We start from the raw sequence: 18,677 nt of genomic DNA on the forward strand, positions 1-18,677 counted from the left end.
CACTTGAAATCATGACTCAATCTCTCAATCAGCTCCGAATCCCAGCCACCGCCCCACACACCCTGCCACGCTGAGCTGGTCAAGTTCTCTGCGGTCTCCAGGAGACACAGCACTTCTATTCATCATCCCCTCATCCTGACCAGAATCACCACCGGACTCATCTCTACACACGTGACTGTAACGCGATGGACTCACCCGTCTTGGTCATTCATCTGGAACTGTCTAAAAGGAACTCGAGGTTCAAGGCGGAGCTGAGGAAGGGGAAAGGAGCCTCGTTCCACTGTACCCTGGTTTTCTGATGACTTTGGCGAACACATCTGAAACATAACATCGATGAACAGGATTTGCTGGTAATGGCCCAAACTGCAATTTCCACTTAAATCAGAATGTGTTTTGTAAAGTGGAAAATGGGAAAAAGAAACAGGAAAGTCTTGGGGTTTCCTAATTAATCCTACCGCCATCTCCCCCATTTCATTCCTGCTGTCAGTAAGTAGACCTGGGGACCTATGTCAGGGAAAACCTGCCTCTCCTGTTTCTAAAGAACCAAAGCCTAAAATGATATCCACATCACCAGGGGAAGAAGCCAGAGGCCCTGAAGATTTAAAAAGCAGGGAGAGAAAATGCAAAACCAGTGGAAGCCTCAGAAGTAGGGTAACAGGGCCAAGAGGAGACCCCGAGGGGGACATTCAACCACTTGACCTATCTGCTGGACACAATCCAACTTGATGGGGGGAAAAAAAAGTACACTCTGAAGACTTACAAAAGCAGGAAGCATATCATGGTATGTAGGTGGGTGGTATACATTTCCCATGAACTGTGAAGCCCCTTTTCGGACAGGCTGAGCCGGGCGGAGAGAGGGGTCCTTAGAATCGCTGGTACATGCCGAGGAGGGGGCTCCATCTCCCGTACTCGAGTTCCTGCTGCCCAGCTCAGTTGGGGAGGTGCTCAGAGACGTGGCAGAAATTATGTGTCGCCCACCGCCCTCCCTCCAGCTTGTCACATCTGGAAATTGAAAGGGGGCAAAAGGGGAGAGGGAAGAGGAGGGGGAAGGAGGGATCGTATGAGGTTCTGAAGGTCAAGGGACCCCCTCCTTCAACAAAAAAATAAAATGAAAAACAAAAAACACCAAAAGTGAAGAACTGTTAAATCTGTCAGGGAAGGTTGGGGCAGACCCTTGGCCAATGGGGATGAACTTGCTGAGGGAAGTCTGACTGTGAAATATAAAATGAGATCTACTCAGAGAAAAGGCTTCATCAGTGAGTAACAATCGCCACCCTTCCCCCTAGTCTTCAACCCAGAGATAGGAAGACGGCCCTGATGAAAACAGCCTTGGGTCATTCCTTCAACGAATGCTGACCAGCCCACTTAGGGTGAGCACTGGACTACACATTAAAACAGGAGCGAGTTCCAGGCACGGTGGTTTCAGGCTTTGATTAGCAGTGGCACCTTTTAATAAAGATCCCCCAGCCCACAAGACAGGCAAAGTGCAGCCGCTGTCCTTCCAGTGGAGGTGTGGGGCACTTCCATAGTTCACAGGCGGACACCTGCCGACCTGTCTTTTTTTTTTTTTTTTTTTTTTTTTGAGACGGAGTCTTGCTCTGTGCCCCAGGCTGGAGTGCAGTGGCGCGATCTCGGCTCACTGCAAGCTCCGCCCCGCCGGGTTCACGCCATTCTCCTGCCTCAGCCTCCCGAGTAGCTGGGACTACAGGCGCCTGCCACCTCGCCCGGCTAATTTTCTTGTATTTTTAGTAGAGACGGGGTTTCACCGTGTTAGCCAGGATGGTCTCGATCTCCTGACCTCGTGATCCGCCCGTCTCGGCCTCCCAAAGTGCTAGGATTACAGGCTTGAGCCACCGCGCCCGGCCCGACCTGTCTTTTTTAAATGATGCTTTCTATTGCCAAATGTAGTAAGATCGGGTGGAAATTATTAGAGGCCAACAAGAAATCAAATGAGACAACAGATCCCTGTTTTCGGTCACCTTTTGGTTAGAAGCTGAAGCACAACGGTCTCTGAGTTACACAATCCTTAAGGGAAAGAGACCCAGGACATGTCTGACCCCAGTTCTTCAACCCCTTTGCTGTGAGATTTGGGGCGAGGTCACCCCGTCCATATTTCCTCGTCTTCTCCAATGAGGAGATGAAACTGACGCTTAGAAGCTTCTTCTATGTCCACATTTTTATAGTCCCACAAAGAAGCTCATCTTAATTAATCCCAGAAAGATATAATTCATGTCCCCTAAAATGAAGCAAACAGGCTGGGTGCGGAGGCTCACGCCTGTAATCCCAGCACTTTGGGAGGCCGAGGCGGGTGGATAACAAGGTCAGGAGATTGAGACCATCCTGGCTAACATGGTGAAACCCCGTCTCTACTAAAAATACAAAAAGTTAGTCAGGCATGGTGGCGGGCGCCTGTGTCCCAGCCCAGCTACTCAGGAGACTGAGGCAGGAGAATCGGTTGAACCTGGGAGGCAGAGGTTGCAGTGAGCCAAGATCGCACCACTGCACTCCAGCCTGGGTGACAGAGCAAGACTTTGTCTCAAAATAAATAAATAAATAAAAAGGCCGGGCATGGTGACTCAGGCCTGTAATCCCAGCACTTTGGGAGGCTGAGACGGGCGGATCACCAGAGGTCAGGAGTTCAAGACCAGCCTGGCCAATATGGAGAAACTCCACCTCTACTGAAAATACAAAATTAGCCGGGCGTGGTGGCGCATTCCTGTAATTCCAGCTACTAGGGAGGCTGAGGCAGGAGAATCATTTGAACCCGTGAGACGGAGGTTGTGGTGAGCCGAGATCGTACCATTGCACTCCACTCTGGACAACAAGAGTGAAACTCCGTCTCAAAAAAAAAAAACCACGAAGCAAAATAAACCAGTCCTGTGTGGGTCACTGGAAAGCCAGTGAGTGCTGGTTTAAGTAAGACACATCCACAGTGATCACTGACTTATAGGACATCACTTCTGACTTGAATGGGAGAGGCCTCAAGACAAGCAAACAAAAGGCCCTCACGTTTCAAGATCTGATCAAGTCTCCTGGACTACATGAGCCACTTCAAAATCCCTGAGTAGAACACGTGGAAAATCGCATTCCTAAACACCACCTTAACCTCCAGCCACCCTCGGCTTCCAAGGAGAAATTTCCAGCAAGAAGTGCTACACAATCCGGCTCCTTCCCTGGCCAACCTAAGATAAGGGAGCAGTAGAGAGCAGTGCCGGCTGATTTAAGTCACAATCCCCAAAGGAATGGGTTAAAAATACAGGTCCTAACTGGGCTGGGGGAGGGGAGGACTGGAAATCACTCATTCACCAGCTCCCCAGTGATTCCGACCAGGATTGGGAGCTTTAGAAAACAAGCTCTTGAACTGGGGACCTAAGTTAATTGGTCCTTTGTCCATTCTTGCCACAGCCACCAGGCACAACAAAACTAACAACTGGATGACAGAGGGGGAGAGGACAGGCCTGGCCCAACCCAAGAGACAAAAAAGGCACAATGCCCAATGGCCTAGGCAGCAAGTCCAATGGACGCACAGATCGGGTACGAGCCAAAGAGCCACGTTTCCAGCTCGAACTGGAGACCCCAGTGACATCAGCACCCTTCTAGGAGCACAGAGACGAGGGGAGGAAGTTCTGTGACTCCATCGAGTGCCCAGAGGCTGCGGTCACTTACTCTGAGGGCGGAGGCTTGGTCCTGGCCCATACGACAGATCTAAGACGCCCTTTTCTTTGCCAGCCTTGTCCTGCCCTCCAGCTGCTTTCAGCGTCGGAAATTCCTCGGGAGAGAAGGATAACAGTCGGCTTGAGCCCCTTAAACCTGTCAAGAAGACGGGGTAGACATGGAGGAAGTGAGATGGAGTCGTCTGCTTCCCAGCTCCACACCTTGAAAGCCATGTTGCCTGCAAGTGGGCTTTCTGAGGGAGCCTTGTCACAAGGGTGCCCTGTGCTGGCAGATGCCACCAGGGGGGCGCTGAAGGTGGCAAGGGAGGCTGCTGCTGACATCATGATGCCCCTTCCCAGCTGACCTGCAGGGACCAGTGCCTGCTTACAAAGGGAATGGGGTAAGATATCACAGCAACTCCAGGCCACAGCCTGCCCCAGCAGGGAAGGTTCTGCGGACTGCCTGGGGCCACAGACAAATCAGCCCAGGGGAGGCCGAGAAGGCAACTGCTTTCCTGTGGAGGCAACACCTACAGAGAGTGCTGCCATCCCTGCCCCAGGCGACCCCAAAAGGATTAAGATGCTGCTTCTGCCAGATACAGTGGCTCACACCTGTAATCTTAGCACTTTGGGAGGCCGAGGTGGGTGGATCACTTGAGCTCAGGAGTTCCAAGACCAGCCTGGGCAACACGGCAAAACCCTGTCTCTACCAAAAATCACAAAAAATTAGCTTGGTGCCAGGCGCCTGTAGTCCCAACTACTCAGGAGGCTGAGGTAGGAGGATCGCTTGAGCCCGGGAGGTGGAGGTTGCAGTGAGCCGAGATCGCGCCACCGCACTCCAGCCTGGGTGATAAAGTGAGACTCTCTCTCTAAAAATAATAAAATAGGCCGGGCGCGGTGGCTCATGCCTGTAATCCTAGCACTTTGGGAGACCAAGGCAGGCGGATCACGAGGTCAGGAGATTGAGACCATTCTGGCTAACATGGTGAAACCCCGTCTCTACTAAAAATTAAAAAAAGATTAGCTAGGCGTGGTGGCAGGTGCCTATAGTCCCAGCTACTTGGGAGGCTGAGGCAGGAGAATGCTGTGAACCCAGGAGGTGGAGTTTGCAGTGAGCCACTGCACTCCAGCCTGGGCAACAGAGTGAGACTCCATCTCAAATAAAATAAAATAAAATAAAATAAAATAAAATAAAATAAAATAAAATAAAATAAAATAACAGCTGCTGGTAAGATCAGGTGGAAATTAGATGTACAGACATGAGTACCTCCTCATTCACCTGTCCTTCTGCATTTTCTACTAAGTTCCTTGAGCCCTACAAGGCTAAACATTCCACTCGTATAATCCTGGGAACAGTTTAGTTCTTCATTCTTTCATTCATTCCTTGACATTACAACCTGCTTTAGAGAAGAAGACTTTCCTAATGTTGTTCCCTTACACACAGAACTTAGCAGAGGTTCTGCCACCATTTTCAGATGAACAGATTAAAAATGGCACATGTCTTCTGATCTGGAATACGCAGCACACTCCAGACAGGAGAAATCTAGGAACAGTGGCGACACACCACACAACAAATGGCCCCCCGTGGAATGCCTTGTTCCCTATACAGCTAAACCCCAGCCTTCCCCTAAGTAGTTTAAATTATTCTTAGCACCACTGATCCATAGACCTGTTCACTAAAGCTGACTGTGCCGGCAAGGCGCGGCTGGATCACCACACAGGCATGTGGCAGCAATTTGCTCAAATAAACCTGACAGGGTGAGACTGGACACCATTCACCAATGGTCAGCCAGAGATGGCCTCCAAGCGTCAAGAAGGAGCTCCGGGGCACTGTGAAGGGGGCTCTGACTCAGTCACTTCATTATGGTAGAAGGTCACAGGCAAGAATCAAATAAAAACTCTCATTTTTAAAATACAGGATGACCAGCCTGGACAACATGATGAAATCCCATCACTACAAAAATCACAAAAATTAGCCAGGCATGGTGGTGTGTGCCTGTAGTCTCAGCTACTTGGGAGGCTGAGGTGGGAGGACTGCTTGAGCCCAGGAGACTGAGGCTATAGTGAGCCAAAATTGCGCTACTGCACTCCAGCCCCCATGGGCAACAGAACGAAACCTTGCCTCAAAAAAAAAAAAAAAAAAAAATACAAAATACGGTAGATTTGAAATTAGGAAAAAAAAAACAGCATCTGTCCAATATTGCTGTTCCATCTCCTCTTTCTGCTTCAAGAATCATGAAGATATTATTGTAAGCATGAATTAACCTTAATAAGGATAAAGGGTAGGAAAAAAGTCTCACAGCAAAATACCAGTATTCATAAGGTGTCAATGCTTTATGATGTTCACCTGCCATCTGTTCTCCACCATAAGAAACTGAGGCAGGAAAGTCGGAGGGCTTCTTCCAAGGTCACAGGCTGAGCCACTGGTGGGGTAGTAGCTGGTGTCTGAGTCTCTGACCTCTGCCCAAACATGCAATCAGGTCTCCTGGGTCTGTTTCAGGTGACCTATCAATTGAGTCTATCAACTCAGGAAAAGCCCTTTTGAATTCCAAAGAGTCATGAAAACACTTGTGGACAACACCCTCCAATCCCCACACTCCTGACAGTGTCGCAGATGCGTGACTCTAGCACAAGATGGGGAACCGAAACGGACTTTTACACTTGGCCCCCAGCCTGCCCAGTGTGTCAGTTCTGTGGGCTGGCAGGTTTCTGCCTGCAATTGTTTTCTTTCTTTTTTTTAATTTTGAGTAGAGATAGGGTCTTGCTATGCTTTTCAGGCTGGACTTAAACTCCTGGGCTCAACCAATCCTCTCACCTTGGCCTCCCAAGTAGCTGGGACTACAGGTGTCTGCCACCACGCTCGGCTGATTTTTTGTGTTTCTTATAGAGACAGGGTTTTGCCATGTTGCCCGGGCTGGTCTCAAACTACTGGACTCAAGCAATCCCTTTGCCTCAGTCTCCCAAAGTGCTGGGATTACAGGTGTGAGTCACCACATCCAGCCTTCACCCCCATTTTTTACACAAATGGTAAGATACTATACATACCATTCTGTACTTTTCTTCACCTGGAGATCTTGCCAAATCAATAGAAAACTTCTGCTTTTTTTCTTTATAGCCAAATCACATTTCATTACCATAATTTTACAGGCATTTCAAGGGACTGTTTGCAATCTTTTGCTATTATAATGTTGCAGTGAATAGTCTTGTACACAGGTCATTTCACACATGGGCAAGTACAATTTGTAGAGTAATTAATTTCCTCAGGGTGCACTTGCCAGGTCAAAGGGTATTATGTATTATTATTTTGCCAGGCAGTGCCAAACTGGCTTCCATAGGAGTTGGGTCAATTTATACAGGGGTTTTTCTTTTCATTTTTGTAGTTCTTTTTAAATAAAAATTAATATATTATATCTACTTTTAAAAATTCTAACCTTACGGAGTTTGCAGTGAGCTATCATGCCACTGCACTCCAGCCTGCGTGACAAAGACTGCCTCCAAAAAAAAAACAAAAACAAAACAAAACAAACAAAAAATTCTACCTTACAGAAATAAAAGATATGGAAAGCCAAAGAACCAGTTACAAGTCCAGTGAATGTTCTTCATAAAGCATCTTCAAAGACGCTTTTGAGGCCAGGCACGGTGGCTTACGTCTGTAATCCCAAAACTCTGGGAGGCCAAGGTAGGAGGATCACTTGAGCCCAGGAGTTGGAGACCAGCCTGAGCAACATAGTGAGATCTCATCTCAATCAATCAATCACTCAATCAATCAATCAATCAATAAGCCAGGTGTGGTGGTGCATGCGCCTGTGGTCCCAGCCCCAGCTACTCGGGAGGCTGAAGTGGGAGGATCGCTTGAGCCTAGGAGTTCAAGACCAGCCTGGGCGACATAGTGAGATCTTGTCTTTACTCAAAATGGAAAAAAAAAAAAAATCAGCCAGGTGTGGTGGTACATACCTGTGGTCCCAGCTACTCAGGAAGCTGAGGTGGGAGGATTGCTTGAGCCCGGGAGATCGAGGCTGCAATGGCTATAATTGCACCACCCCACTCCTGCTGGCACTCCATCTGTACCCTCAGCCCCTTGGGAGAAGCTGGGGCATTGAAATCCAATTGGCACATTGACTGATGGGTCACTTCCCGTTGGAGACTGAGGGAAGAGCCTTTGAACACAGGGATTTCAACCCACAAGGGGCAGGACCTCCGAGGCATGGCAGGCTGGGGGTGAGGTTCAAGGAATGAAGGATGTGCAGCTGGTTTTCTAATACAGGCTACTAAAGACCAAGTCTGGTGAAGCCTTGGCTGGCAGGGGTAGCGCAGGAGGCAGAAGGCAATACCCAGGATGGCGGCAAAGGGTAAAAAAGGGCAGTCAGTGCTACTTTACAGGAGAAAGTGAATTGTGGGCTTTCCCCAGTATATTCCTTTGAATCGTCTGCCCACACCATGACCACTCACCTTCCCACTCAGAGCTGCTGCCTAGTTTGGTCTGAAGCACAGTATGCTAGAAACATTCAAGCTATCATCAAAAATTAGAAGAGCTCCTGTGGAAAATCTAGATCTTTTGGTTTTCTCAAGAACATCTGCTGACCCACATTCTCCAAGGACTGTGGGGGCTGGAGGGCAGCCTGGATGCACAGAACTCACCAAACTGCTTTAGCCCACTATCCTGGGCCTGCCTCGGAGGCCGTGTGAATGTGTAATTCCCACGAATTTATTTTTTAAAACTCTGAACACTGTTTCCTTCAGTCCATCGCCCTCATCTTTCCCCTGAGCTGCTCCACGGAAGCAGCACAGTGGGTTCCGCTTCCAGGGAGCTTCCTGTGTGTTGGGCGCAGCACTTCTGGTAACACCACGTAACCCTCGGAGTGCTTGGATAGAACATCCTCCAGGCGGGCCACTCCAACCCCACGGCCAGCTTCTTCATCAACCCAAGCCACACCACGTGACACCTCCCACCTGTGGTCCCAGGAGAGAGGAGGCGGATGGTGTTGGCAACGCCACAAGCGCGGAGCAAACAGGAGCCCACCAGCAGCACAGCCCAGTCAGCACTCCTGTCTCAGCAAGAGCACTCATCCAAAGAAACCAAAGAGCTGGCCCCTCTGCAGAGTCAGTGCCCTGCAAGGCAAGGGCTCCACAGAACGGTACCTCTTTGCGGAAGAGAGTCCTCAAAGCTTCTGCCTAGACCCAACCAGACATTCTGGAAAAGACATTTACCTCCCCCTCCCCACCATCCCCAAACATACACACACACGTGCGCACTTACCACCTTCGTGTCCTACTGGCTTTCCATTCAGCTGTGCCCATGACTTTGGTCCACCTGGCACTGAATTTGTATTCTGAAAGAAGGAAGAGAATCAGAAGAGGGCCAGCTCCCTTATTCCACTGTACAGTGACAGCCCATTACAACAAGCTGCTGAGAGGCCAGCCCCTTAGATTTGAACCCTATAAGGATCCATCCACCACCACTTTCTGAGCAGCAGCGAAGCCCTGAACGACCCCTGCAATGCACACTCCACATAGCAGTCCCAGGGACCAGAAAATGCCAGGCCCACTCTACAGACAAGGAGCAGGATTTGGGGAGTGATCAGCTTCAAGTCACACAGACAGTGACACAGCAAAGCCAGGACCCAAACCTGTCTCCCTCTATGCGGTGCTCTGGAACCTCCCATGTCCACATAGAGCTACTTTATTTTGCTCCAGAGACAAAGACTAAGGCCCAGTTCCGGCATGTGTTTTTAAAACTGCACCGCTGCTAACGAGGAACACGAACACGGGGAGGCCAACGTGCCAGATCTTGAGCTGGGTGGGCCAGCTGCAGCACCTTCTGTAGTGACTGTGACTCTACAAGGCACAACTCCCCTCCTGAGAACCATGCCAGGTCACCTCTGCTGAAAAGTCGCCAGGGTGAGCATTATGCGAGGCACACCCAGCCTGACCAGATGCTCACCACACCCTGGGGAGGTTCTAGTCACATTCACCACTGAGGCTCAGACAAGAGTGACTGAGTCAGATGCAGAACAGCAGAACCAGGACCAGTCTCCAGCCTGCCTATGTTCAGTGCCCTTTCGAGTCTCTAACCGTTAAGCTCACCCCATCTTTTCCATTCAACTAACATTCAACTCACAGCCTCCTTCTTCTAACTGAAGGTAAAAATACACAAAACAAGCTGCTGCTTTGTGAAGTTTCCCCACTTACTAGATGAAATGCTATATTAAATCACTACCCTCTCCCACCCACCTCAGCCAGCACCATCCACTCACAAGGCAAACAACTGTCTCTCTTGCCTGTGATGCAGAGCTGACCGGGTACAGCAATCCATTTACTCATCACAGAGGTGCCCTGAATGCTTTACACTGGTGGCCTGGGGTGCCTATACAGTTTCCCTGCCACGGACTACATAAGGGTGGGGTCAGTGGCACAATGGAGGCAGAGCAGCTGGGGCCAGACACATCCCAAAGGTGGGCTAGAGGCCTTCAGATCCGGCAGCAAACAGGAGGCACAGGGGCTCCCCTCGATGTAAGGTCTCCAATGAAGGCCTTTAATATGCTAATGCAATCCCATCCCTCCACTCCCCTCCCCTCTGCAGTCACAGGGATGACTCCCCTGGCATTAAACTAGGAAGCGCACACATAGGACCAAGAAGGTGTTACTGAGACTGCTGGCAAACTTCATCCCAAGAGCAGAGCTGCTGTGATCCCTCCGTGGAGATGTTCTAAAACTCGCCCAACACCGGGTGCCTCTTCTTACCTGTGCCTCACGTGTGAGAGACACCAGGTAGCAGCAAAGCAGCACTGAGCGCCGGATACGGTGACCCCCGCGCCAGGGCCAGGATGGGTTCCCCTTCCTTGGCATAGAGCTGCCCCTTCAGCAATTCAATCAAACAGATGCCCAGGACCTCACCCACAGTCCCCCCAGTGGTGGGGGTCTGGGCACACACATCTTCAACAGGTTTCAGAGGCAAATCTGATCTCTGAGCTCTATCAGCTCACTCCTCCTCTTTCAAATTCTGGGAAACAGAAAGGAACTCAACTCTAAATACTCTGACTAGCCTAAGGTCCCAGTAGATTTACGCCAATGAAAAGGGCGTCTTGCACGATCACAGACCCCTCTTTTCTTCTTTGTCTTTAATTTTAAAAGCACAGTTCAGTGGTAGGTGGGGAGAGGGTGTCCTGGCAAAGCCACAGACTTTCCCGAGTATGGTTACAGCAGAGAGGGGATGACATTTGAGACCTCATATTGCCCATGCAGCAAAGCAAAACCAAAATATGTTCATTCCCGCTGCCAAGAGAGCTGGTGAATACGAGGTATCTATGTCTACATTTCTTTTCATCTTCTAAAAAATTCAGACTTCTCATCTAGATTTCCAGCTCCGGCTAAGTATATCCTCCTGCCAATCTCTAGAAACCCGCAGCGAGACTCTGATGGACTGAGTGTGTTATGAGCTCTTGCTTGGTGAAAACATTACTTTCTGCTTAGAGAAACATTTAAAACACATCAACAATTAAAGGATTGTAGCTTCGTATTTCCCAAAGCGTGTTCTGAGAGACATTAGTCCCTAGAGACATTCGGTGAAGAAATGTTTCCTGGGACAAATAAATTTAGGGACTGCTGCCCATTACATCCTCTTCTCAGAGAGCCACAGTAGGTATTAGCACATGAAAGGCACTGAAAAGTACTGCAGTAAAGGAGCTCGCTTCATTTTGTTTTTCGAACTCACCCGGCCAGTGAACCTTTCTGCGACCTGCCACTTTTTGTCTTCTTGTGACTCAAGCTTCCATGGACATCACGTGACGCTTCCATGGAGCTTCACCCTGAACTAGTCTGCAGTCCGGCCTGAGTGACTACGCCTCAAGGTAAGTCAACAGGCACCATATCTGAGGTCTTTTTCCAAAAGTTGCAGATTAAATTTCTTCACCAGTGACCACGACAGTTTCCCATGCTGGTTTTCTAAAGTCACTCATTGGGTGTGCCTCTGGAACAGACAGGCCATGCACAACCACACTTCTCAGGAGCAACTCCTCCCAGCCCCCAGCAACAAGGACATTGAGGGACTACCATGCCCAGGAAACAGTTGGGATGGAGTCCCAGCACCTACCTCCTGACTGATTGACTGTGTCGGTTTCTGCAAATTGGAGACAGATTTCTGCGAACCCGGCTGCGGCAGCGACTCCGGCGGCTGAGAGGCCGTCGCACTGGAACTAGACAAAGGCAGGGCAGTGGGGTCAGGCACCGCACAGAGTGCGCTGGCCAGGTCTCTGCATTCTCAGGAGCCACAGCTGTTCAGCTGCTCACAGGAAGCAGACCTCCTCTGGCCAACAAAAATACGACTTTCCCCAGCAGATTTTTATGCTGGCAAAAACTAATGAGAAAACAAACCATGCTTTAGTTCTAGTCACTGGCATTTAAAATTAGCACAAGACAGTCCTCTGCCTCTTTTTCTTTTTTTCGAGGCAGGGGGTCTCACTCTATCACCCAGGCTGGAGCGTAGTGGGGTAAACTTGGCTCAATGCAACCTCCGCTTCCCAGCCTCAAGCAATCCTCTCACCTCAGCCTTCCAAGTAGCTGGGACTACAGGTGTGAGCCACCTTGCCTGGTCTTTCTTTTTTTAAAAATGAAACTTTTCTGCCTTCTTGTAGAGCCTTCTGTCTGCAAAAACTAAAAGCTCACTGTAAACAATGCAAGTGAAGGATTTGCCAACAGGGAAACTAAATCACTGGAATGAAAGGCTTGTGCCCCTTATCCCAGACCCAGAGCCCATACCTACTCAGAGGGTTGACTTTTTAACCCTCTCTGCGTTTACAAATACATGCTCAGAGTAAAAATAAACTTATAAATAAAAGTAGGTAACACAGAACATCATGACCTCATCATCCAGAGAGAAACTCCAAGCAGATTTCTCTATACCTGTCAATAGAGTTTTGTTTTTAACCAGCAGAGTTTTACACTGCAGGAATATAGTATTTTTCCAACAGAAGTGGAGTGACCCCATACATAAAGCTCTATGACTTTTTCTACTTCATGCATCTGAACATCTTTTCATCACCATAGAAATGGATCTTCCTTTTGCTTTTAATGACCACATAACACAACTAGACAGGTCATAATTTAACCAATCGTTCATATGGGTTTTTTCCCCTCTTACAGATACAACTGCAATAAGAATTTTTTTTTTTAGACAGAGTCTCATTCTGTCGCCCAGGCTGGAGTACAGTGGCATGATCTCGGCACACTGCAACCTCCGTCTCCCAGGTTCAAGCAATTCTCCTGCGTCAGCCTCCCAAGTAGCTGGGATTACAGTTATGCACCACCATGCCTGGCTAATTTTTGTATTTTTAGTAGAGACGGGGTTTCGCCATGTTGGCCAGGCCAGTCTCGAATTCCTGACTTCATGTGATCTGCACAGTTCGGCCTCCCAAAGTGCTGGGATTACAGGTGTAAGCCACCGCACCTGGCCTACAATAAAAATTTTTTTTTTCTTTTTTTCGAGACGGAGTCTTGCTCTGTCACTCAGGCTAAAGTGCAATGGCACGATCTCCGCTCACAGCAACCTCTGCCTCCCAGTTCAAGCGATTCTCCTGCCTCATCCTCCCAAGTAGCTGGGATTACAGGCATGCACCACCACGCCCGGCTAATTTTTGTATTTTTAGTAGAGATGGGGTTTCGCCATGTTGGTCAGGCTGGTCTCGAACTCCTGGCCTCAGGTGATCCGCCCTCCTCGGCCTCCCAAAGTGCTGGGATTACAGGTGTGAGCCACTGCACCCAGTCAAGAATTTTTAAAATATATATCTTTGCACCCTTTTCCTATAAGTAATTCCATGGCATACGACCTTAGAAATGGAAATGCTGGATCAAAAGATGTTTTGAAGTTTAAACGATTGCCAGGCTGCCCTCCAAAAAAGGCTGTGTCAGTGAATTTACACTCCACAGGTGAAGTGATGAAATCAACAAAAATGGCCGAATGAAGGTTTCTGCTCTAACTCAGCCCTCCAGTCACTGTAGGCAACTTTCCACTCAACAAGATTCAAGGAGGGCAGCCACCCCCCTGGTAGGAACTCCTCCAATACAAGTGGCTCATCTGTAAATGGAAGCCAAACTCTGTAAAGACACCATCTTCCAAGATTCACCTGACCCAGGCAACTCACCATTCGTGATTATTACAAACAGAAGGTACTGAATGGGTTCTTACATCTCCTTCTACCTAAAAGAGAAGCTTACAGTAAGTCGCACCTCTGTGTTCTCCAAAACTAAGGACTGAGTCCCCACGCTGTGGGCCCACTTGCCACCTGATACCTTGGTGGGAGGATGTGGCCCGGGGCAGCAGAGAACCACACCAGGATCTGTGCCTTCACCAACACTCCGTCCTCACCTCTTCCCTGGCGGACGTGCTCCAGCACAACTAGCCCTCACTGGAGCCGCCAAGGCAGAGTAAAGGCTGGATAACAGGAGGGAGTAATGCTTTGTCCTCTCTAGAACTTTTGGTGGTGCAGAGGCATTTCAGTCCTTCCATTAAAATGTGCAATATTCATTTTGTTCCAGAGCTCATGGTGTGAATGGAATGAGTACCATTTGAATGGAATGATGACAGCAGTCAATATCTGCCCCTCCTCTGTGCCAGGTTTGGGCTAAGCACTTGATCTGTGCTAGCCCATCAATGCCTCATGGATACCTTGTAACCATCAGCAGAGCCAGGTATCATTCCTACTTCAAGGGGGGACACTGAGGCTCAGAAGTCAAACAATTCGCCAGGTTCCATCAAGCTAATAAGTGGTCTAGCTGGAAACCACGTAGGGCTGGTAGATTTCAAAAGTCATGCTATACCGCCCATCAATATGATCCCTAAGCAAACTGTCAGAAACATTTTAAAAATAACTTCTAAGGCCCTATTGTGATTACTACTTTATAATCATCTAGCTGAATAACTAGCTCACTCTCTACATCTTGTCTGAAGTAACTACAGGCAACAATTTTATAAAAGCTGCCATGGTCATTTCCAGCATAGACTTGAAAGAAAAGGATGCGGGGGTTGGCAGCCTGAGATCTGGGTCCCTTTTGCCGTCTAGTTTCCCACGTCAGCACGGAGGCCACCAGAGATGCAGGCCAGGAGGGCGCTGCTGCCAGACAGCTTTGTTCACATTCCTTAACAGGTAAACCCCAGCAGCAGGTTTCTGCCTGCCAGCCTCAACAAGGCCCTGTCCCTCCCTCAACACATCCCCTTCCCTGAATTGTCTTAGCACTGGCTGAACACTCAGAGAGGACTTGCAGTAGGAGACAAAGGTACAGCCATCCAAGTGGGCCCCAGGCAGCCAGGCCCTGTGTTTTCAGCCCACCACACAGGGGCTGTTTCTCTCATGACAGCACCATGCCGCCCTCGGCCCCCTAGGGCTTCTGGAAGTCCTGTGCTGGCTCTGATGACTGGGTCTGTTTAGAGCAACGGCGGAAGTCTCCTCTGTCTGGGAAGCTGCTGGGCCCACGATTAGGGAGGCTGCATGATTCTCTGCCGAGTTCAGCTCACAGGGACACCCACCACCAGGAATGAAGTCCTCAAGCCCCAGCTCTGTCCAGTGTTTCTTACAGGAATTGGCTCTGAGTCATTACATAAGCTCCTCTGGGGTGATGAGGCCTTTCCTAATAAGGCACAGGGGGAAACTAGTCACTGGGGACAAGGCTGTCCACAGATGTGCTGCTCCATCGGCTCTAAAACCCAGAAAAAATGAAGGCAGGGAACAAGAAACACACGAAGCACCAGGGCCCGAGAGGAAGCGGCTTCATTTGCATCTCCCAGTTTTCCAGCTCTGCCACGGCAAAGACTAGTGCTGCAGTGGTCAAAGGGCTGGGATTAGTCTGCCAAAGGGAAGGATACTGGACCACCCCTGGAGTGCCAGCTCCCACTCACCACCCACCTCCTCCGTTTACCTCTTTGGGTCTTGCTGATCCTGCTTGTTTGCCCATCCCGTCCCGTCCTTGGGTACTATCACGATGTTGGGGTCGTTTCCTTTGTTTTCAGACTTCAAGCTCGGCAGGTTTGCAGGCGGTGGCATGCGCCGGGCTGCGGCAACTTTCCCAAGACTCTGTAAGCCATGTCTAGGAATAACTGCAGGGAGAGGGGCACGGAACAGACACCGCGCAAAAAGGTCACAGAAGGAAAGAGGCCGGATGCATTTAGCTGTTCTTTCAAACTCTAAGTGATCATGACAAAGCTAACCAAACAAAAAACAAAGGGCAGACCAGCAGTGGAACAAACAAGTGTTTGGTGTCACTTTAGTCACTTTACAAGCTGTGCACTGAAGACTACAGGGACAAAGGAGCTGCTGAAACCTGTACAAAGGCTTCCATTTCACTAGTGGGCAGGACAAGGCTTGGGGACTTTACAACATGGGTGAGAAGCCAGGCCCAGGAACCTCCAGCTCACAGAGGAACCACTTCTCTGCAAGTTGAGACAGCTCTGGTCTCATTACAGGACTAAAGGGACAGCCTCTACCTAGACCCAAACCAAGACTGAACAGGAACCCTTCGACATTCATGAATTCTTCACGGGGTGTGAACAGGATCAACATGAACCTTTCCAACAAGTTCCAGAATTATCAGGAACCATGAAAGCTAAAAAGGCTGATTAACACACCAGGCGTGGCGGCTCACGCGTATAATCCCAGCACTTTGGGAGGCTGAGGTGGGTAGATCGCTTGAGCCCAGGAGTTCGAGACCAGCCTGGGCAATGTGACAAAACCCTCTCTACTAAAAATACAAAAATTAGCTAGGCGTGGTGGCACATGCCTGTAATCCCAGCTACCCGGTTTCAAAATAAATAAATAAATAAACAAATAAATAAATTTAAAAACACAATTTTTAAAATTCTTTAAGGATAACGCTGGCTGGGCGCAGTGGCTCATGCCTGTAATCCCAGCACTTTGGGAGGCCGAGGTGGGCGGATCACCTGAGGCAGGGAGTTCGAGACCAGCCTGACCAACATGGAGAAACCCCACCTCTATTAAAAATACAAAATTAGCTGGACGTGGTGGCTCATGCCTGTAATCCCAGCTACTTGGGAGGCTGAGGCAGGAGAATCACTTGAACCCAGGAGGTGGAGGTTGTACTGAGCTAAGATCATACCACTGCACTCCAGCCTGGGCAACAAGAGTGAAACTCTGTCTCAAAAAAAAAACAAAAGGGTAACACTAGTGCCTATTAAGTCCCATTCTACCCATCAGGATAAAAATATCCACAGCTTTGGCCAGGCGCAGTGGCTCACACCTGTAATCCCCACACTTTGGAAGGCCGAGGCGGGTGGATCGCCTGAGGTCACAAGTTTGAGACCAGCCTCGCTAACATGGGGAAACCCTGTCTCTACTAAAAATACAAAAATTAGCTGGGCGTGGTGGCTCACGCCTGTAATCCCAGCTACTCGAGAGGCTGAGGCAAGAGACTTGCTTGAGTCCGGGAGGTGGAGGTTGCAATGAGTTGAGATCATGCCACTGCACTCCAGCCTGGGTGACAGAGTGAGACTGTCTCAAAAAAAACAACAACAAAAAAAATCTCCCCAGCTTCAATAAGGTAATAAATGGAGAAAATTCCACTACAGGAAGTCAGGATGCTCAAGGCTCTGAAATCACACCTCAAGCACGAAGTAGAGAGTGATTCTACATGCATGCCCACAAGCCTGGTGTGCACGGACCACATCTGTCTACCCAGGTGAGGGACTCTGGGTTTCTGGGATTTGTCACTAGGAGAAAGTCTGAGGAACTGGCCTTCAACCTCGGGCCTTACCTGAGGATCTAATCGCGTCTACTGATTTTCCTTTATACTTATCAAACAGGCTGAGAGTCGAGTACTTGCTTTTCCCATCCTTGCCCTTGGTAATTTGCCCCAAACGATCGGACATTGCGATGAAATGTCATCTAGTAAGGAAATTTTTCTCGGCACCGCTCCCGATCTGCCTTTGAAATAGAGAAGGAAAAAAAGAGAGAGAGAGGAAAAAAAAAAAGAGTGTCACTCCAGCAGAACCTCTGATCCAGCAAAGTGAATCCTTTAGGAATCATGGATCTCCTTAAAGATCTGAAGACAGCTTTGGACTGTCCTTAGAAAACTGCTCTCACCACTCATATGCTGTTCATTCACATTTACAGGGCATTTTGTAGACACCCCGAGGCGATCTGTGGAGTACCCCCCAATCCCTACCTGCTGTTAATTCCTCTCACTCTGTCTTGAGTTGGCTGGAGCCTACTGCACACCAACCACACTGACATGTAAACTTCAACAGAGCCCTCTCCAAGTCAAGGACAGCTCAAGATGGAAAAATAAATGCTCAGTACTTGTAGCACGTCCATGTATAACACTGAAAATAAGACTAGCAGAATAGGGGAGGTACACAACCCACTTATGCCATGGTTGTTAGTCCCAAGGACAAGCAAAACCAAATCAAAGGAGGGCAACCAGAGTATTAGCCTTCAGAAATAATCAGGTATATGCACTTTTCGAAATAAACAACTAGTACCCAGAGAGAAAACATCTGCTTAGGCAACGAAAGGGCTCTCTAAGGTACATGCATGGAAAACAGAGAGCAAGAACTCCCCAGGGCTGGCAAGGGAGAGACCACATGGGGGCTATGCCATCTGTACTTGCCCCTTTCAAGGGACAACCCTGAAAAGACCTTCCTCTGCTACTTTCTAATGTTCTACAGGTGTCCATGAGTCTACTAGTGCTCTCCTCATCAGTTCACTCACTCACTCACTCACTCACTCAAAATACTAAGTGTCTGGCTGGGCGTGGTGGCTCATGCCTGTAATCCCAGCACTTCGGGAGGCTGAGGCGGGCAGATCACTTAAGGTCGGGAGTTCGAGATCTGCCTGGCCAGCATGGCGAAACTCCGTTTCTACTGAAAACACAAAAATTAGCCAGGCATGGTGGCACATATCTGTAATCCCAGCTACTCAGGAGGATGAAGCAGGAGAATTGCTTGAACCTGGGCTGCAGTGAGTCAAGACTGCACCACTGCACTCCAGCCTGGGTGACAAAGCAAGACCCCATCTTAAAAAA

The 18,677-nt window shown here is 49.1% G+C and overlaps 1 protein-coding gene across 33 annotated transcripts in view; it reads right to left on the minus strand.

Annotated features, from left to right (window-relative positions):
- The window catches only part of PRRC2B (proline rich coiled-coil 2B), a 129,777-nt gene that overhangs the window by 51,719 nt on the left and 59,381 nt on the right, over positions 1–18,677 (minus strand). For 24 of the 33 annotated variants that reach the window (XR_012424229.1, XR_012424228.1, XR_012424227.1 and 21 more), the window contains 7 exons: positions 17,409–17,578; positions 15,561–15,738; positions 11,743–11,845; positions 8,911–8,983; positions 3,667–3,810; positions 761–1,002; positions 196–317 (listed from right to left, as the gene is read on the minus strand). Coding sequence is in view for 28 of the 33 variants with exons in the window: in XM_045373958.3 (XP_045229893.2) it covers positions 196–317; positions 761–1,002; positions 3,667–3,810; positions 8,911–8,983; positions 11,743–11,845; positions 15,561–15,738; positions 17,409–17,523 (977 nt within the window). In the remaining 5 variants the exon portion in view is untranslated. The remainder of the gene's footprint in view (positions 1–195; positions 318–760; positions 1,003–3,666; positions 3,811–8,910; positions 8,984–11,742; positions 11,846–15,560; positions 15,739–17,408; positions 17,579–18,677) is intronic. The other 9 variants (XM_065530898.2, XM_065530897.2, XM_074016207.1 and 6 more) reach the window with 1 other exon arrangement.

Source organism: Macaca fascicularis, chromosome 15 (assembly GCF_037993035.2).
Source record: "Macaca fascicularis isolate 582-1 chromosome 15, T2T-MFA8v1.1".
Classification (NCBI taxonomy): Eukaryota; Metazoa; Chordata; class Mammalia; order Primates; family Cercopithecidae; genus Macaca; species Macaca fascicularis.